Source organism: Paramisgurnus dabryanus, chromosome 21, assembly GCF_030506205.2.
Source record: "Paramisgurnus dabryanus chromosome 21, PD_genome_1.1, whole genome shotgun sequence".
Lineage (NCBI taxonomy): Eukaryota > Metazoa > Chordata > Actinopteri > Cypriniformes > Cobitidae > Paramisgurnus > Paramisgurnus dabryanus.
The window spans coordinates 7,529,237-7,545,489 of NC_133357.1; the positions used below are offsets into that span (position 1 = coordinate 7,529,237).

Consider the following 16,253-nt stretch of genomic DNA (forward strand, 5'->3'; position numbering starts at 1 on the left):
TCTCAATGTCAATAACTGTTCAAATAAATCACATTTATGCATTTTAAAGATGCTTTTATCCAAAACGACTTAAGTGCATTCAAGCTATACGTTTCTCTTTTAATCTGTGTGTGTTCCTTAGGAATCGAACCCATGACGTTTGCATTTCAATAACAAATGAGTTTAACTAGATGATAGAAAGATGTAAAAATGACAAAGAAAATGTTACAACACTTCCTTTTAGTATAAATAGAGTGAGATTTACATCCAAAGGAGTTTACATTGCAAATACAAACGATAAAGAAAGCGGTCAAGCAATACAATCATAAACATTTGAATAACTTCAGTGCTGCTTTTCAGAAACTCTGCCTGAGTTTCATTACACAGCAGTTAAACTGCAATTATTAATAAATCAAATGCAATGCAACAATAGAGTTTCACTTCATATAATATCATGCCAGTTGTTTTGCAAAAGTGAAAATTTCTCCCTGACAGAGCATGTGCATCAATCTCAAAAAACAAGTGCTAAAAGCTGGTGGCTTTGCGTAACATAACTTTGCAGGACAATATTTACTCGTTCTCCTTCTGGTTATCGCTCTGTTCTGCAGTTTGTTCTGCCTGTGGTTCAAATTCAGTGATAGTGGCAGTATTCGTAGTACTAACTGTGGTAACAGGCATTGCTACTACAGTATGGCCTGTGGCTCCCCCTACTGGTGCTGTCAGATTCTGCACTGTGGCTCCAGTTCCCACCGTGGGCAATGTGACCAGCTGAAGCGGACTGACTACTTTGACGAGAGTGGGTCTTTGTGACCCCTCTGGTACCGTTACATTAGATCCATCGGGCTGAAGTTCGGCTCCACCGGGGGACGTCAACACCGTATATCCGCCAATCAGGGGAGACTGAGCCGGGCCCGACAGCACTTTGTCCAATGGGATGCCGGCGAGCTGAGTGATGGGCAGTGTGAAATGCTGTGTAATGGGCTGGGTGGTTGTGGGGGCCACGGTGGCGGGACCTGAGACGGCACGGGTCAGACGGGGGCGCTTGGATGAGGGGGGTGAAGTTACGGGGGTCAATGTCATGAGGACGCTGTTGAGGTGTTGCGATTTGCTCTTTAGTTCTTTGGCACGCTTGCGATGCTCGTCACACTGCTGTTCTAGGGCTATAAATGCAAACGGCAAGTTTATTTATCAGTTTAAATGTAAAATTGATCAGCTATTATAAAATAAACTGCTGGAGAGTAATATAAGACTGGATTTATTCAAGGTTCATTTTGTGGTAATGTCCTGCAGATTTTAAAATATTATTATAATATTAAACATAAAGAGAATCTCTCTGTTGCTACCATACATAATATAAAGACATTCAGGTACACATACACCAAACACACAACAGATACTGACCCACTAAACTGCGCGTGTACTGCTCTCTGCAGCGGTCCATCTGGCTTTTGTGACTGGCAAGAACTTTCTTCACCAAATCCAACATGCCAAAGTTCTGAACTATATTGTTGAGCAAAGCGGCATCTGTTGACAAATACAAACAATATCATGAACAGACGAAACTACAGAACATAAAAATCTGTGTCTCCTTACCTCAATTCACAATGGTAGGCTTATAATAATGATTTATAATTTGCTTGGTTGAATTTCGCGGGAAATATACATTTATATTAACTTTTTGTGTGATAACATCACGTCAGTAAACTGAAAGAAGAGGGCCCAGCTAATATATCACATGCTGGAGATTGCTTAGAGTTTTAAAGGTGCCATAAAATGTAAAACTGTATTTATGTAGGCACAGATGAATAATAAGAGTTGTGTACATGGTGATGACATATCGTGAGCATCAAACGTGATTGTTTCGGTCATGCATGCAAAAGACCGCTGAAAAACAGACCAGTCTCAATATAACACCAACCAGATGTACGGCCCCATCATTAAATTGCACATGAAAGTAAATACAATTTTGTTACAATGCTAAAAACAAAGTTGTGACTGTTGAGTTAGCACTATATGCTAGTTAATGCTATATGCTAACGTTTAAGCTAAAGTTCTACTATTGACGTTACTGTTACGTTTTGCAGGTCCATACTGAAAAAAACACAAACTTATCACTCAGAAACGTCCATTAACAATCTCCAAACAATTGATTATTCCTCAAAATGTGATACAGACTCAAACATAAGATCTGTTTACACACACACACAGAGCTACTGAAGGAGAAACAGCCAATCAGAACAGAGCAGCTCCTTATTATTCATGACCTTTTAAATGAGGTAATAATAGACCTTTTTATTCTAGGTAAACTGTAAAACAGTTTCTGGATTATTTTTGCAATTAATAAAGCCACAAACCTTCTATGTAGATATCAGAAAACAATTTAACAGATTATTAACATGCATTCTTTGGCACCTTTAAACTTTTCAACTAGATGGCAGCGTTTCATTTGTAAAGTTTTAAGCGACAATCTTTAAAGGAATATCATGCAAACATGTCAAATTAATACTTCCTTATATCTGACAAATCATCTTTTGTTAAAATAATGAAAACTCAAACTGTGGGAAAACTGTAGGAAACGTAACATGAGTTCAAATCTGCAGGGTTTTTTTAACTTCTGAAGGAATTAAATACTGAAGCAGAGATGACTTTTTTATCTGAACAGATTAGACATCAGCAACATGATTTATGATATATCACTTGTTCAGATGACATTGTTTCAGATATATGACTTTTAGGATGTACTTCTGTCATGTTGATGTATAATGACAGATTCGCTCTGATCTCAGACATCAGATTCATCCGCACGGGGGATTGAGGCAAAGACACCGCACATACAGAAGATTACTCTGCAAATAACTGCACTTTTATGTTTCAAACCAAGATGATGATAAAAAGGCAAAAGTTATGCATTGCAGCTTTAACAAGCCAATTAGAAATATGCTTTGAAGGAAAAAAATTAAACGTATGTTTATATGAGTTGGAGGGGACAATGACCAAAAAGGATCCGACTACAAATGTACCAAATTTTTTGATTTTGGTTGCCGTTGTTTTTTTTTCTTTTATAACTTTACTATTTCAATAAAATGTAACAACAAACAGATATGGGCAAATTTTGTGAACAGGTTTAGTGGTGTATATCTGACCTTTAACCTGGAGAGGAGGCTCTTGGATACTTTCCTCCAGGCTTTTGAAGATCTCCTGGATATCATTCTGTAGGTTCTCCATGACTTCCTCCAATAACCCAGCATCCTTCAGCCCTCTCCAGAACATCATGGTGTCCTCTGACATAGAAGAAAAAAACAAAGACATTTTTAAAAACCCTCAAAACTTTTAACCATAAAGGTTTTTCTCACCTCCTAAAGCCGTGACCCATTCTGTGGTATCCTCACTGGCGTCGTTGGAAAATGTTACTGAGGATCCATTCACTGCAGTAACAATACAAACATTATTATGATGTCCTTTAAACACTTTAAATGAATAAAATCTTATCAGTACACAAAGGTACAAATTCTTATTATAAATATTTTTAGATTCAGATTGTTCCTACCATCGACTGAAGCAGGGGTTGGTGGGGCGGTCTCTGTGGACTGCTGGCTGCTGACTGATGCTCGTGATCCCACCATGTCAATTTTGGTACTGCGACACGTGTTTGAACACAGTCTGGAGTGTTGATAGAAGTCAAGATCACCCGAATCCATAATCTTCCTGCGCAAGAAACAATTAAATAAGAAGCAGATGCTCTTGAGATTTAACTGTACAACAGTTTAACAATTCAGGAGAATTACATTTTCAGGAACAGCTAAATATAATATCAGAAGATATTATCAACATATTAAGTGACAAACATTACATTCAAAGCTGAATTAATAAGCTTTAAATTGATGTATGGTTTGTTAGGACAATATTTGGTAAAGATACAACTGTTTGAAAATCTGGAATTTGAGGGTGCAAAAAATCCACATATTGAGAATATTGCCTTTAAAGGGCACCTATTATACAAAATCCACTTTTACAAGGTGTTTGGGTATAAGTGTGAACACAACCACCCTACAATGACACAAATCTATTTTAAATCCCAATGAAACCAAAGCAGTCTCAATAGACATGCTGTTTGATTCTCTTAGCAATGTGATGTCACACTGATAAAGCCCCACCCACAGCCACTGACTAACAGTCTTGTATTACCATAGTTTCTTCCTTCAGTGAGTTGGACATTGTCTGCTATTTTATGTGCTTTTTTGCAAAATCAGATCTATTTTAACCAAAACATCTCTTTTGGTAAGGGAGAGAAGAGCAATAGCTCATTTGCATTTAAAGGTACACACACAAAACAGTGCGCTTTTGCTCCCACCCAAATAGGGTCATTTTGGACATGATATAATAAATGATCTGTGGGGTATTTTGAGATGAGAGTTCACAGACACATTCTGGGCACACCTGAGACTTATTTTACATCTTGTTAAAATGGGCATAATAGGGGACCTTTAAAGTCCTTAGCAACCCTTATTACTAATGATAAATGTTTTTTACTAGGAAATTTTCAAAATATCTTCATGTAACATGACCTTTACTTTATATCCTAATGATTTTTGGCATAAAAATTATTGGTTTTGTGGTTAATATTTATTTATTTGTTTATAAGCTTTTTCTCTCAGCTCAGCCTCAGCGTCACAGACCTCAACATGGCCCCATTGAGGCGAATGGCTCTTTTCCAGTCCTTCAGTGTTGACTTGCCAGCCAGATACACAAACTCCTTTGGAGTGAGGAGATGCTCATTTAACTGGAACACAACAATAAAAATGCACATACAGTTATTTTCATTTATACAGAGACTGAACAGTAATATGACAAAGCACATGCTGATGCTGACACATCAGTGCCATTCCTAACCCAACTTATATGAACTATGTCTAAATGTTTACAGCTTAATAGCTTAAATACTTAGTTTATATGAAACAGTATAGAAAAATACACAGAAATGTTTAAAAACAATACCATGACCCTAAAAAGAAGCAAGTATTCAAAGCAATGATGCTCATACAATTATAATAAGTGGGACTCTATATATATTTACCTGCACACATTTGATGTTGATGCCAGGACATACAAACTTCCTCCATATGAGATTGGCTTTGGCATCCCCACAGGTTATCGGGTAAAGAATATCTGCGTCTACGTCTGTATCTTCAGAGACTTTCACCACATTTATTGTTTCTGTAAATACACAAAACTATAAACTAACACTAATAGACCTATTTGGTTAGCAGATCAGATAATAAAACAATGGCTATACATTACAGAGTTGAAGTGCATCTTAAAATATTGATGGAAAACACACAGTTCTGTCTCCAAAATCTGATGGCATTTACCATGTTTGAAGTCCTGGTAAAATAGCCAATATAAAGGAACACTAAACAACTCGAGCATTTGTAAACAACGCACAGAGTGATTTATATTACATGGCAGAAGAATTGTTTACTGAAATTAAGTCATTTATCATAATTCTGGCTGGTAATTTCACATCCTCGAGTTCCCTAAAATGTCTTGAATCTGTGAAACGTACCCAAGACGTCCTTGGGCAGCGATATGTTGTTGCTAGACTCAGCCTCTGAATCCAAAGACTCCTCCACAATGTGTTCCCTATGAAAGAAAACACACAGTGCTGTCAGTGGAAGAGAGGTGCATGATGGGAAATCATGAGACACATATTCAGTGAGATCTTCACCCAGACTGTTCCAGGTCTGTAGCCACCAGTATATTTTTCTCCTCATCTGTTGAAGAGGTCTGACCAGCGGTGTCAGGGGTTGTGACGACCACCACTTCCTCCATGTGGACGTTCACCTCGGAGGTCGAAGCCATGGAATCAGCAGCATCTGACAGGTGTCAATCAATCAGATTATACGACTGTAGAAAAAAAGCATCACATTGTTAGTGAGTCTTGAAATTTCCGACTGCATGAAACTTTAATGTAAAAGTACTAATGGGTAAAACCATGGTTTCTATTCTATATAAAAAACTCTAGTATTTACAAAATACACACAAAATATCATGTCAATACCCAAATTATGTCTTAACATAACAATACGATGATTATTTTAAACACTGCTTACATTTTCACAGAGACGTGAGGCTATGATGCGAGAAGGTTTTAAATGAATTACATTAAGTTGTTCTTATGTGATTGAATCGTAATATTTATGAAGCGTTTCGTCAAATTTTACCGAAACAAATTTAGAAAAATAAATATAAGAGCTATACAGACACAAAATGTGCGAATTAAAAATCAAACTGTTTAAATAATACAGCGATAAAGTAAATAAATCGAAACTGTACCCGCAAGAGTTTAAATTTGTGTTTCGGAAGCGTTGGGCAGATTTGCACTACTGCGCATGTTCTCTGATGACGACACAAATGACGCAAGGAAGAAGCTGTCAAGTGGTAACTGTTACTTTTTCAACCGCTGACGCAATACAGACCAATCATGGGAATTAAAATGGTTTTAATCATTTTGTACAGATTATTGGACCAGAATAACATTTGTATGCCATAATTCATGGACTAAATGGATTTAAACTGGTATAATTTGAAGTGCACAGATGTTTACAGTAAGTTTCACTTCATCACGCAGCTGTTCCTGTTGTTAAAAACATTTAATTAATTAATAATCTAGTATGTGTTCATTGTTCTGTCATAGTTTCTTTAAAATTAAGTTTTATATGAGTGTTTTTAATAAAAATATTTTCATTTTCACCGTGACATGTACGCCCCGCCTCTTTGATTGCCCCGCCCCCAGTTAATCGAGTACTCGTTCTTCAGACCTATGGATTAATCGAAATGGAAAAAAAAGCATAAGCTAGCTGGTAGCTGGTTTTAACTGGTTTTAACTGGTTTTAGGTGACAGTAGCTGTTCTAAACAGGTCCTCCCAGCCTGGCAAAGCTGGTGGCTCAGCTTAAGTGACCAAAACACAGCTAGACCAGCTTGCTACACCAGCAATACCACCTAAAACCAAGCTGGGAGACCAGCTAAAATCAGCTCACCAGCTTATGCTGGTTTTAGCAGGATTTTTCAGTAGGGATTGCACATCCCTATCTAAGACCAGCATAAGCTGGTACTGCTAGTGTAGCAAGCTGGTCTAGCTGTATTTTGGTCACCAACTTAGCTGGCCAGGCTGGAAGACCAGCCGACCCACCAGCTTGACCAACTTTGCCAGGCTGGGAGGACCATCTTAAACCAGATACTGCCACCTTAAACCAGTCAAAACCAGCTACCAGTTTATGCTGGTCTTAGCTGGACTTTTTAGTGGGGAACTGCCATATTTACTAAGAGTCTTGTCGATATTACTGCCATCTCTATGATAAACAGTTTATCATTTTGCAACAATCTTTTGAACATGTTTAAAGAATAATGAACTTAATATACAAAAGGTGTCTGAAAAAAAACAGCATCAAACCAGCGTGGGAATTATGCTGGTCTATGCTGGTTTAGCTGGTGGTCACCAGCATACCAGCACCAAAACACAACATATGCTGGTCTTGCTGGTATGACCAGCATGGGATGCTGGTGCTATTGCTGGTTTTTGTGCTCGTTTAGCTGGTGTTCACTAGCAAACCAGCACCAAAACACAACAAATGCTGGTCTTGCTATGCTGTTTTTTCAGCAGGGCATAGAATTGATCCTATACATTTTTAAGAGTAAAATACCTTAGCATGGCAGCCACTGGTCATTACACATGTAGGCTATGCTTTAATTGTTTATAAAACAGTATGCAACATATTTCATAAAAGCTAAACTTTCCCCATACCATCATTTATTTCATTCCATCATCTTTAGTTCCTCATCTTCAGTAGTTGCCCAGTGGATGGCAGCAGATGTCTCTGAATGTGATCTCTGGACTGTAAAAAGCAACATGAAGTTAAAACAACTTGGTTTTGCGATGCAATTCAACCTACTACTTTAAGTTTTGAATTGTGATAAGTTTACATAACTTAGAAAAACATGTTTAAATTGCTTAACTTAAGTTTTACAGTGTGTTATATCCTATTAGCCTAAAAATATCTTAACGCTAGATCTTATGTGTACCATATGTGATTTATATATAATAAATATTTAACACTTTTTTGCTGCAATGAACTGCTAAACTTTAAAATGTTTTATTACGTCAAGTCACGATTAAAAACTTCAAATGGATCGAAGTCGGTATTTGATTATGCATGCCTGCCTCATGGTCACAGAACCCGGAAGTAGAGTTCGGATACAAATGTAACATTTGCTGTTTGTCTGACAAGTGCACAGGGGTCTATCTGCTGTTCATATACAAAAACAATGCGAGTTAAACAGATGACAAGGTGAGGATGATGATGCACAGCATGATTTATGTGTCTGATTTCTCTGCAAAACTCAAACAGAATATATATTTGTGTGAATGTGTGTATAGATTTCTACTTCTGATTGATAAACTACCAGGGCCTTACATAAATTAGATGCAGTGTAAATAAAATATCAAAGAAGCTGCAAACTGAAAATATGTAAATATGTATTATTATTATTATTATTATTATTATTATTATTATTATATTGTTTGTGGTTTGCAATGGTGTTTCCACAGTGGCATTAAGAATGAAAAGGTATGCATGTGTATGTGAATGATTATGTGTTGGTTTTGTTTTAGAAAATTGTCCAAATGCTTTAGTTTTCACAGAACAGATGTAAAATTCTGCTGGAGAATTTAAAGCACCCTTGCTTTTGTTTTGACAGAGACCTTGAGATGGAGGACAGAAAGGCTGTGCTGTTATTATATAAAATAACTTGTTAAAGTTATGCATTTCTTGTATTAATTTCGTTTTACTAATGAACACAAAAGATATTTTGATAAATGATGGTAAGCACACAGGTGATTGTAACCATTGACTTCCATAGTACGGAAAACAAATACGATGGAATTCAGTGGGTACCTTCAACTCATCATTTACCATCATTTATCAAAGTATCTTTTTTATAATTTATCACAATACTTAATAGCAAAATATTTGTTTTCCTACTATGGATTTAAATGGTGATATACAGGTTTCCAACAACATGAGGATGAGAAAATGACAGAATTTAATTTTTCCTTTAAAGAACTATTCCTTTAAAGACCACTCTGTGTAAAACTTCAGAGTAATTACATGTGTCTGTCTGGATATCTTTGTGTGCTTAAAATATGTCCCAAACTTAAAAAGTATTCAATATGTATCATAGATCTGTTCTGTAAGTTAATGATAGCAGGTAGGAGAATATACATGTAGATGTCACACCAAATGTTTGGATACGTTATTGTGGCAACATCTATAATAGCTGCTTCACTTAATATAATCAGATTTCTGTTTTAAACATATCTGTTGACAATGCATGTATTTCTGCATGCAAGAGCAGATCCTGTGGGACTTAAAATGACATTTCTGTCAGTTTTTCCACATAAACCGCGTGACAGAATCGATCAATGTGTATTTGTTTGCGATGCATCATTTATATAGACATGTCTTTTATTTCCAGCTCTCAGAAGATCGAGGCGGTGTTGACCAGCTCCTCCTCAGGTCTAGAGGGCTTCAAAGCTCACGCCGTCTTCCAGGAGATCAATAAAAAACTGCAAGAGGTACGAGGAGTACAGCTCACCTAATTTATCTGAATTCATGAGCTGTTTTGGTGAAACCTCTGGAGTCTCTCCCCGTGAAAGCCGAGAGGATAATAGTGCAGGGCCAAAAGGATTTGAATATGTATTATTATCCAGCAGTAAATTTGCATTTTACATTTGCATTCAGACATTAAACCGTTGCTTTGACATAAAGTGACTTACAACAGGAAGGGAAACAGTAAAGCTTTGTTATGTACGGTGTGCAGTGATCCATAGTGTGCTTTCAGACCTGTTTTTTTATTTGTTTTGCCATGCCATTAAACCCAAATCTAATCTTTCTATGATATGCATCTGCACCTTTCTCCAAAGAGCCCCATATCTTTACTAACTTGGTATAAATCCTATGCTAATGCTATCATATATAATGTATATGTAATAATGTGAGCATGCAAGCACTTTGGCAGAACAAAAGAAATGATTCAAGACTGTATGAATGTTTGATTTGTGTAAAAGTGAGCAACAAGTTAACTGCTTACTTTAATATTAACTTTATGATGAACAGGAAATTTTACTCTGTTGATGACTAAAATGACTAAAATAAATGTATGCATGCTGATAAACTCTTCACGGTTATACTGTAAATGATGTTTTTAGGTGTTGTGGTTGAACGGTTTTCTGTGGGTGAGAAACTGACGTCCCCTGTCATGTGTTTGTGTCCAGAATGGAGAAGAGTTTGTGAAGAAGATCGGAGGCGTGTTCGCTTTCAAGGTTAAAGATGGTCCAGGTGGGAATGAGGCAACGTGGATCGTTGATGTGAAGAATGGAAAAGGCTCCGTTCACAATGAAACGGGTGAGCTGTCTGTCTGTTTGTATAAGGAAACTATTGATTGGTGGACAGCTGCCAATTCACTGACTGTACAGTATGTTATTCAGCCTCAGGTGTGTTTGTTTCACAGCAAAAAGGCAGTAGAGATGGTTTGTTGGAGTTGAAGGTTACAGCATTATGAAAGCTTGAAAATCTAAATGTGATGAAAAACAAACACACTCACGCTCTTTACAAGCATTTAACAGCAGAGTCTTACTTAAAGAGCACCTATTATCCGATTAATCCGATTTTATATTTCCTTTGGTGTGTAAGTGTGTATTAGTGCATGTTAACGATATGCAAAAGGTACAAATCCCAAATTAACAATGATGTGAGTTATCGCCTCAAACTTAAATATCTTTTCTTGGACTACAATGATAACAAAGATTGTAGGTAGGTACTTCTTAAGCCTGTTGAGGTGGACACAACGGTCATTATCATAACTCCGCCCACTTCTGACTTACAGCCTGCAAGTAGTTGATGTTTTCATATTTAAACCATGATTCAAACACAAGTATTGTGTCGTTCATAGTAGCGCTTATTGTTTGTCGTTTCAACGATCACAAATGCAGACATTGTTTTAATGTTTTAGTATCCTTACCTTACGTTCTGCTCAAGCCGCACTGGTAAAGTTGATCAATCAGCTTGGCATCTGGATTTTCTGGATCAGATTCGGCTTGTATTGATATAGTTGTAAAGTTGATATTAACTTCTGTCATATAAATATAAAACTGCGGTGTTAAATGCAGTGCAATCAAAAAATTGGGTGCACCTAACTTTTGTGCTGGTGCACCTAAGAAAAAAAGCGCACCAGTGAAACAAGTTAGTGTAGAACCCTGATAATGTACGGTATGTAGAAAATAATGTGTTTTTTTACCATAAACCACGTGAACACATTGTATTCAAGCAAATACACAAATTAACACTGTTTTTAGCAATGTAATAGGTGCTCTTTAAAACAAGATCAAATGGGTATTATTAATATACAAATCAAATTAATTACAAAGTTAGTTTAACATCACTTTTGTAGTCTTCATAACATAGCTTTTGCACACCATCTAGTTATGTCTTAGTACTAACTAGAGTGTTAAAATTTTGGTACAGTAAGAAAGCAGTTATAGCCTAGGCCCACCCAGTTATTAAACTGGTACAAATAAGTGACAATAAAGTCTACAAGAGAGATATTTCTACTTGTCTATCAAGTTATAATTGCTCAGAAGTATTGACTCACATGGTGTAAGGTGTCATTCATGTCCCAGAACAAATAATGTGGTATAAGAACAATCCCTGGGCTAACTACGAGTGACAGCGATGTTTAAAATAAGTTTTACTTTTGTATTGTGCAATTACTGTGGTAGTCCTGACCAACATTTTAATAATGTAAGCGTGATTCAAAGCAAAAATATTCTGTGTCTGATGTGTGGGTGAGAAGAAATGAAGGCAAGCGTTAGTGGTGTGTTTGTGCCCTAATGGTCGATATCATACTCCCTTACGTGTGCCAGGTTTTCATTAGTAACACAACCGAATGCACAAGTTGTTCTCCATTATTTTTATTCTTTTTTTTTAGAAAAGAAAGCCGACTGCAATATTACGATGTCTGACTCTGACCTGCTGGCGCTCATGACGGGAAAGATGAATCCTCAGACTGTGAGTACAAAAGAACCAGATGTCAACATTTGTCTGAAACTGACATAAGTCGTCTATCCTTACTACACTTTCTCCATCTGTCTTGTTTTGTTTGTCAGTAAAAGTAAGATCAGTTTACTTGTACACACTTTTGAAAATCATTGGAAAAATCTTTTCATAAAATTCCAACACATCTCAGGTTGATATGATTATGACTTTGGCTGATTTTTCTTAGTCATCCTGTCCTGTTTGGATTCAACACAAGACAGATCCCATGTGAACTTAAACAATCTTGGCAACTACAGACAGTGTTTCAGTAGCTCAGTTTTAAAATTGTGCACATTTTGTTACTGCTGTTTTCTTCCCTTACTATTTTTTTATTTATATATACACTAGTCAACATTTGAAGTGGATCAAAACCTTTCATGAAAATTTTTTAAAATTTTGAACAGTCCCTGTTCTTGTCTTTGAAGACTTCTTTGATCCACTTCAAATGTTGACTAGTATAGTTTAAAATAGTGCCATAACAGCAGCACTAAACATACAAGTTGTTAATAAATCACCACCTATTGCTCGTCTTGTTTACAAAAACAAAATAATTTGAGCAAGAAAGTGAGCTGGAAACATAAAGAAGAGCAAAGTGTTTTTCTATTATGCACATTTTAGCGAGGCAATCATAATAAATCTGGCTACGTTTAGTCACGTATGAGTCTCATCTAATCCGTAACTAATTTCTTATTAAAAAATTGCATCTGAGCAGCTGGGTAACAATTTTGAGAAACTTTCAAGTGGAAAGTCATAAACGTTTTTTACTATTTTAATTCTACCTGAGTGCTTCAGTTTGAATGATTGATTGAAGGATCGACTTGTGTAGTACTCGAATAATCCTCGACAAACAAAACTCAAAAGGTCTTGCATCACAGATGCTCGTATGGTTTTTTGCAGATACCTCACGGTGTCTCTCCGTGGGACTGTTAAAGGAGGTGTTAAGAAAACTTCTGCTCGAAAATGTTTAATGTTGTGTTAGTACCGTGAGTGTACTATTGAACATAAGTAGGGCTGCATAACGATTAATCGCGATTAATCTATGGCAGAATAAAAGTTTTTGTTTACATCATATATTTGTGTGAACTGTGTATAATAACTGTGTATAGATAAATGCACACACATGCACACATATATTTAAGAAATGTTTACATGTGTATATACATTTGTATATTTATGTATAATTTATATTATATATAAATCTAAATACTTATAATATATAAATATATATTTTTTTCTTAAAAGTATGCATGCATGTGTGCATATTTATATATGCATAATTCCTATACACAGTTCACACACACATATATGATGTAAACAAAAACTTTTATTCTGCTATAGATTAATCGCGATTAATCGCTATGCATCCCTAAACATAAGTGTTTCTCCTGTCAGCACTCGGCACACGTTTTAGTTTTTCTTGTTATTATTTCGACAATATGCACCTTGTCAAAAAGTAAATCGTACAGTTTGTCCTCTGTATGAGAGATGAGTACTTAGATATGATGAACATGAAGGCTGTGAGTCATACTTAAAACCAATTAATCTGCACAATACATTGAAAAGATGTAGCAGTAAGTGGAATTTTCTTGATTTTCAGATTTCTTATAAATGTATTTTAGGAGGTCACGCAAGTCTCCTGAACAGTCCTGATGTTTCCTACAGAAGAAACTCAAAATGATTTTTGTTTGCTTCTAAAGTTTATTCCCAAGTTACAACACATTGACTTCAACACAAATGATAAGAGTGCCATAATAAACTAACAATAGTGCTTTTTATATCACCGCAAGCACCTTTTTTATAAAAACCAACAAGTTGTTGATGTCATGTCCGAACCCCAATATATTTTTGACAAGCCAAAGATGTCTTATCTAATACTTCACAGAGGAACTAATGTCTTTTGCAGAAATGAAATCTGATAATGTCTCATTCATTTATTTGTACAGGCGTTCATGCAGGGCAAACTCAAGATCACTGGAAACATGGGCTTGGCCATGAAACTCCAAAACCTACAGCTGCAACCTGGCAAAGCCAAGCTGTGAGAGGCGGAGCATCGTGTGGGTGGAGTCCGGTGTAGCCCCGCCCCATGTGCACTTATTAGTGTAGCTGCACTCATACAGATGTCAGATTCTGTGCTGTGTTCAGCTCTTTTCTAACAGGTTAGATGAAAAGTTATTAACCGTTGCCATTATTTATTTGCCCTCATTATTTTCAAGCGTGCTTATATTTTCTCTGTGCAACACAAAGGGGGAACATTTTTGATCTTTTTAAAGCTTGCTGGGTGTTTTCAGTACAAACTGTGATTGTATGGAAAGAAAAAAACAAAATGTTTAACGACGTAAAGGGCAAGTAAATAATGATTTTAATTCATGAAATTGTAAATGACACTATGAAATGAATACTGTTCTTAGTAAAATCTATTTGATATTATTGAGTTGCCCCCCATAATAATTTTCATCTGTATGTGTGTTTATTGACATATCAACATATCTTACTGTTTGTCTAAATCTGTGTGTTACGGCTCAGTTGTTACTGTATTAAAGGTCAAAATGTTAAAGTGCCTGCAGGTTGTTTGGAAGAAACCTCAATGTACAGAAGAAAGCACTGACAGATCTGTGAATACAAACACAAACTTGGCTTTGATGCACAGACCTTGAAATACACGTCAGAATTAAGAGGATGCATAACGATTAATCGCGATTAATCTATAGCAGAATAAAAGTTTTTGTTTACATCATATATGTGTGTGTGTGAGACTGTGTATAATAATGATGTATATATAAACATGCACAAATGCATGCATATATTTAAGAAATGTTTACATGTGTATATACATTTGTATATTTATGTTTAATTTATATTATATATAAATAAATACAAATACTTAATATATAAATTAAATATATATATATATTTTTTAATTAAAATTATACATGCATGTTTACATATATATAAATAGTTATTATACACAGTTCACACACATATATGATGTAAACCAAAAACTTTTAATCTGCTATAGATTAATCGTTATACATCCCCACGTCAGATACAGATTTATTAGAAGTATCCTGCATGTTTATTGCAGTGTGTTGTCTGTGCATTGAGTCTTTTTGGACTTTTTGTGTGCATGTGAATGATTATTTAATTGCAGGTTCATTTTTTCAATTGGTTATATTTTTTAATATTTTATATTTTAATAATTTGGTACTCATTGTAGATGTTACAGACCATAACAATTTAATATTTTATGTAAAACATAACTTATGTATCTGAAAAATCTGGTCAATTATGTTACTGTCAAACTGTCAAAGTAGAGTAATAGTGCTGACAATATAAAAATGAATTGTCAGTCATACACAAAGAAACATTCGCGCTCTCTCTCTCTCGCTTTCAGCACTTTTAGACTAATTTGGACAACAGAAAGTCATAATTGTCAGCTATATAAGACACTTTTAATATATTTTGTTATGGCCTGTAACATCTTGTGATCCATGACAATGCATACAAAATTTGTATTAAATAAATAAAAATATAGCAATCTGAAAAAGCAGGAAAAAATAAGGACTTTGAACACCAAATGTACTTGCAATATTATAATAACACATGTGTATATGTCATGCATCTCACTAATACCTACTATTTTAAAATCTCTTTGTACTAAATAAATTTAATCTTTGGCATTAAATGGAAGGTGAGTCTCTCTCAAGTTTCTTCTTAAAGTTTCTCTCTTAAAGTCCTCAAGAGAGATGACGCTGAGGTAAGATGAGAAAGTTTATGAGTTATGGTATATTTAGTATTTCCTCGGTCTAATGCATTCAGAATTTTCCAGGAGATGATTTGTTGGATGAGTTTGAGAGCAGTGGTGCACTGGTTAAAGGTTTGGACTGGTAGCTAAAAGCTTGAACCTTACTAGACTCAAACCATGAGTTATAACTGTGAGTTATGTCAATGAAGGCCACTATAGATGCCCCTATATTATTATTTTTTTATATTTTCTAAGGCTTCTCAGAAAGTATTATTTGTTAACTCTTGTTTGATGTGCTTTTTCTCGTCCTGTGAGATGATCCAGTGTAACTCTTAGTTCAGCACATATGAGAACCTCCAAACTTTCCATCCAAACCAACTGG

The 16,253-nt window shown here is 35.6% G+C and overlaps 2 protein-coding genes across 3 annotated transcripts; one reads left to right on the forward strand and one right to left on the reverse strand.

Annotated features, from left to right (window-relative positions):
- Positions 1 to 202: 202 nt before the first annotated feature.
- Positions 203 to 5,838, reverse strand: gmeb2 (glucocorticoid modulatory element binding protein 2). Its single transcript, XM_065269151.1, has 9 exons — positions 5,705 to 5,838; positions 5,543 to 5,619; positions 5,054 to 5,193; positions 4,656 to 4,759; positions 3,527 to 3,684; positions 3,333 to 3,404; positions 3,123 to 3,260; positions 1,381 to 1,503; positions 203 to 1,139 (listed from the first exon to the last, which is right to left on the reverse strand). Exons 1-9 carry the CDS (start codon positions 5,836 to 5,838, stop codon positions 550 to 552), a joined length of 1,536 nt encoding a protein of 511 aa, XP_065125223.1. The 3' UTR covers positions 203 to 549.
- scp2b (sterol carrier protein 2b) lies at positions 5,721 to 15,821 on the forward strand. Of its 2 annotated transcripts, none has more exons than XM_065269153.2 (5): positions 5,721 to 5,859; positions 9,512 to 9,611; positions 10,311 to 10,440; positions 12,023 to 12,102; positions 14,073 to 15,821. In XM_065269153.2, the coding sequence occupies exons 1-5, from the start codon at positions 5,807 to 5,809 to the stop codon at positions 14,166 to 14,168; spliced, it is 459 nt and encodes a 152-aa protein (XP_065125225.1). In that variant the 5' UTR covers positions 5,721 to 5,806; the 3' UTR covers positions 14,169 to 15,821. The 2 variants fall into 2 exon arrangements, with proteins under 2 accessions (XP_065125225.1, XP_065125226.1); XM_065269154.1 differs by lacking the exon at positions 5,721 to 5,859 and adding an exon at positions 8,199 to 8,325.
- The last annotated feature ends 432 nt before the right edge of the window (positions 15,822 to 16,253 follow it).

Excerpts from the sequence above, each read along its gene's own strand:
- scp2b (XM_065269153.2), top strand. The coding sequence starts at position 5,807 with ATGTGGACGTTCACCTCGGAGGTCGAAGCCATGGAATCAGCAGCATCT. Across the intron at positions 5,860-9,511 it reads GAATCAGCAGCATCTGACAG|CTCTCAGAAGATCGAGGCGG; the intron begins GTGTCAATCAAT and ends TTTTATTTCCAG. Across the intron at positions 12,103-14,072 it reads GAAAGATGAATCCTCAGACT|GCGTTCATGCAGGGCAAACT; the intron begins GTGAGTACAAAA and ends TTATTTGTACAG.
- gmeb2 (XM_065269151.1), bottom strand. The coding sequence starts at position 5,838 with ATGGCTTCGACCTCCGAGGTGAACGTCCACATGGAGGAAGTGGTGGTC. Across the intron at positions 5,194-5,542 it reads GCTGCCCAAGGACGTCTTGG|AAACAATAAATGTGGTGAAA; the intron begins GTACGTTTCACA and ends GTGTATTTACAG. Across the intron at positions 3,405-3,526 it reads AACCCCTGCTTCAGTCGATG|TGAATGGATCCTCAGTAACA; the intron begins GTAGGAACAATC and ends TTGTTACTGCAG.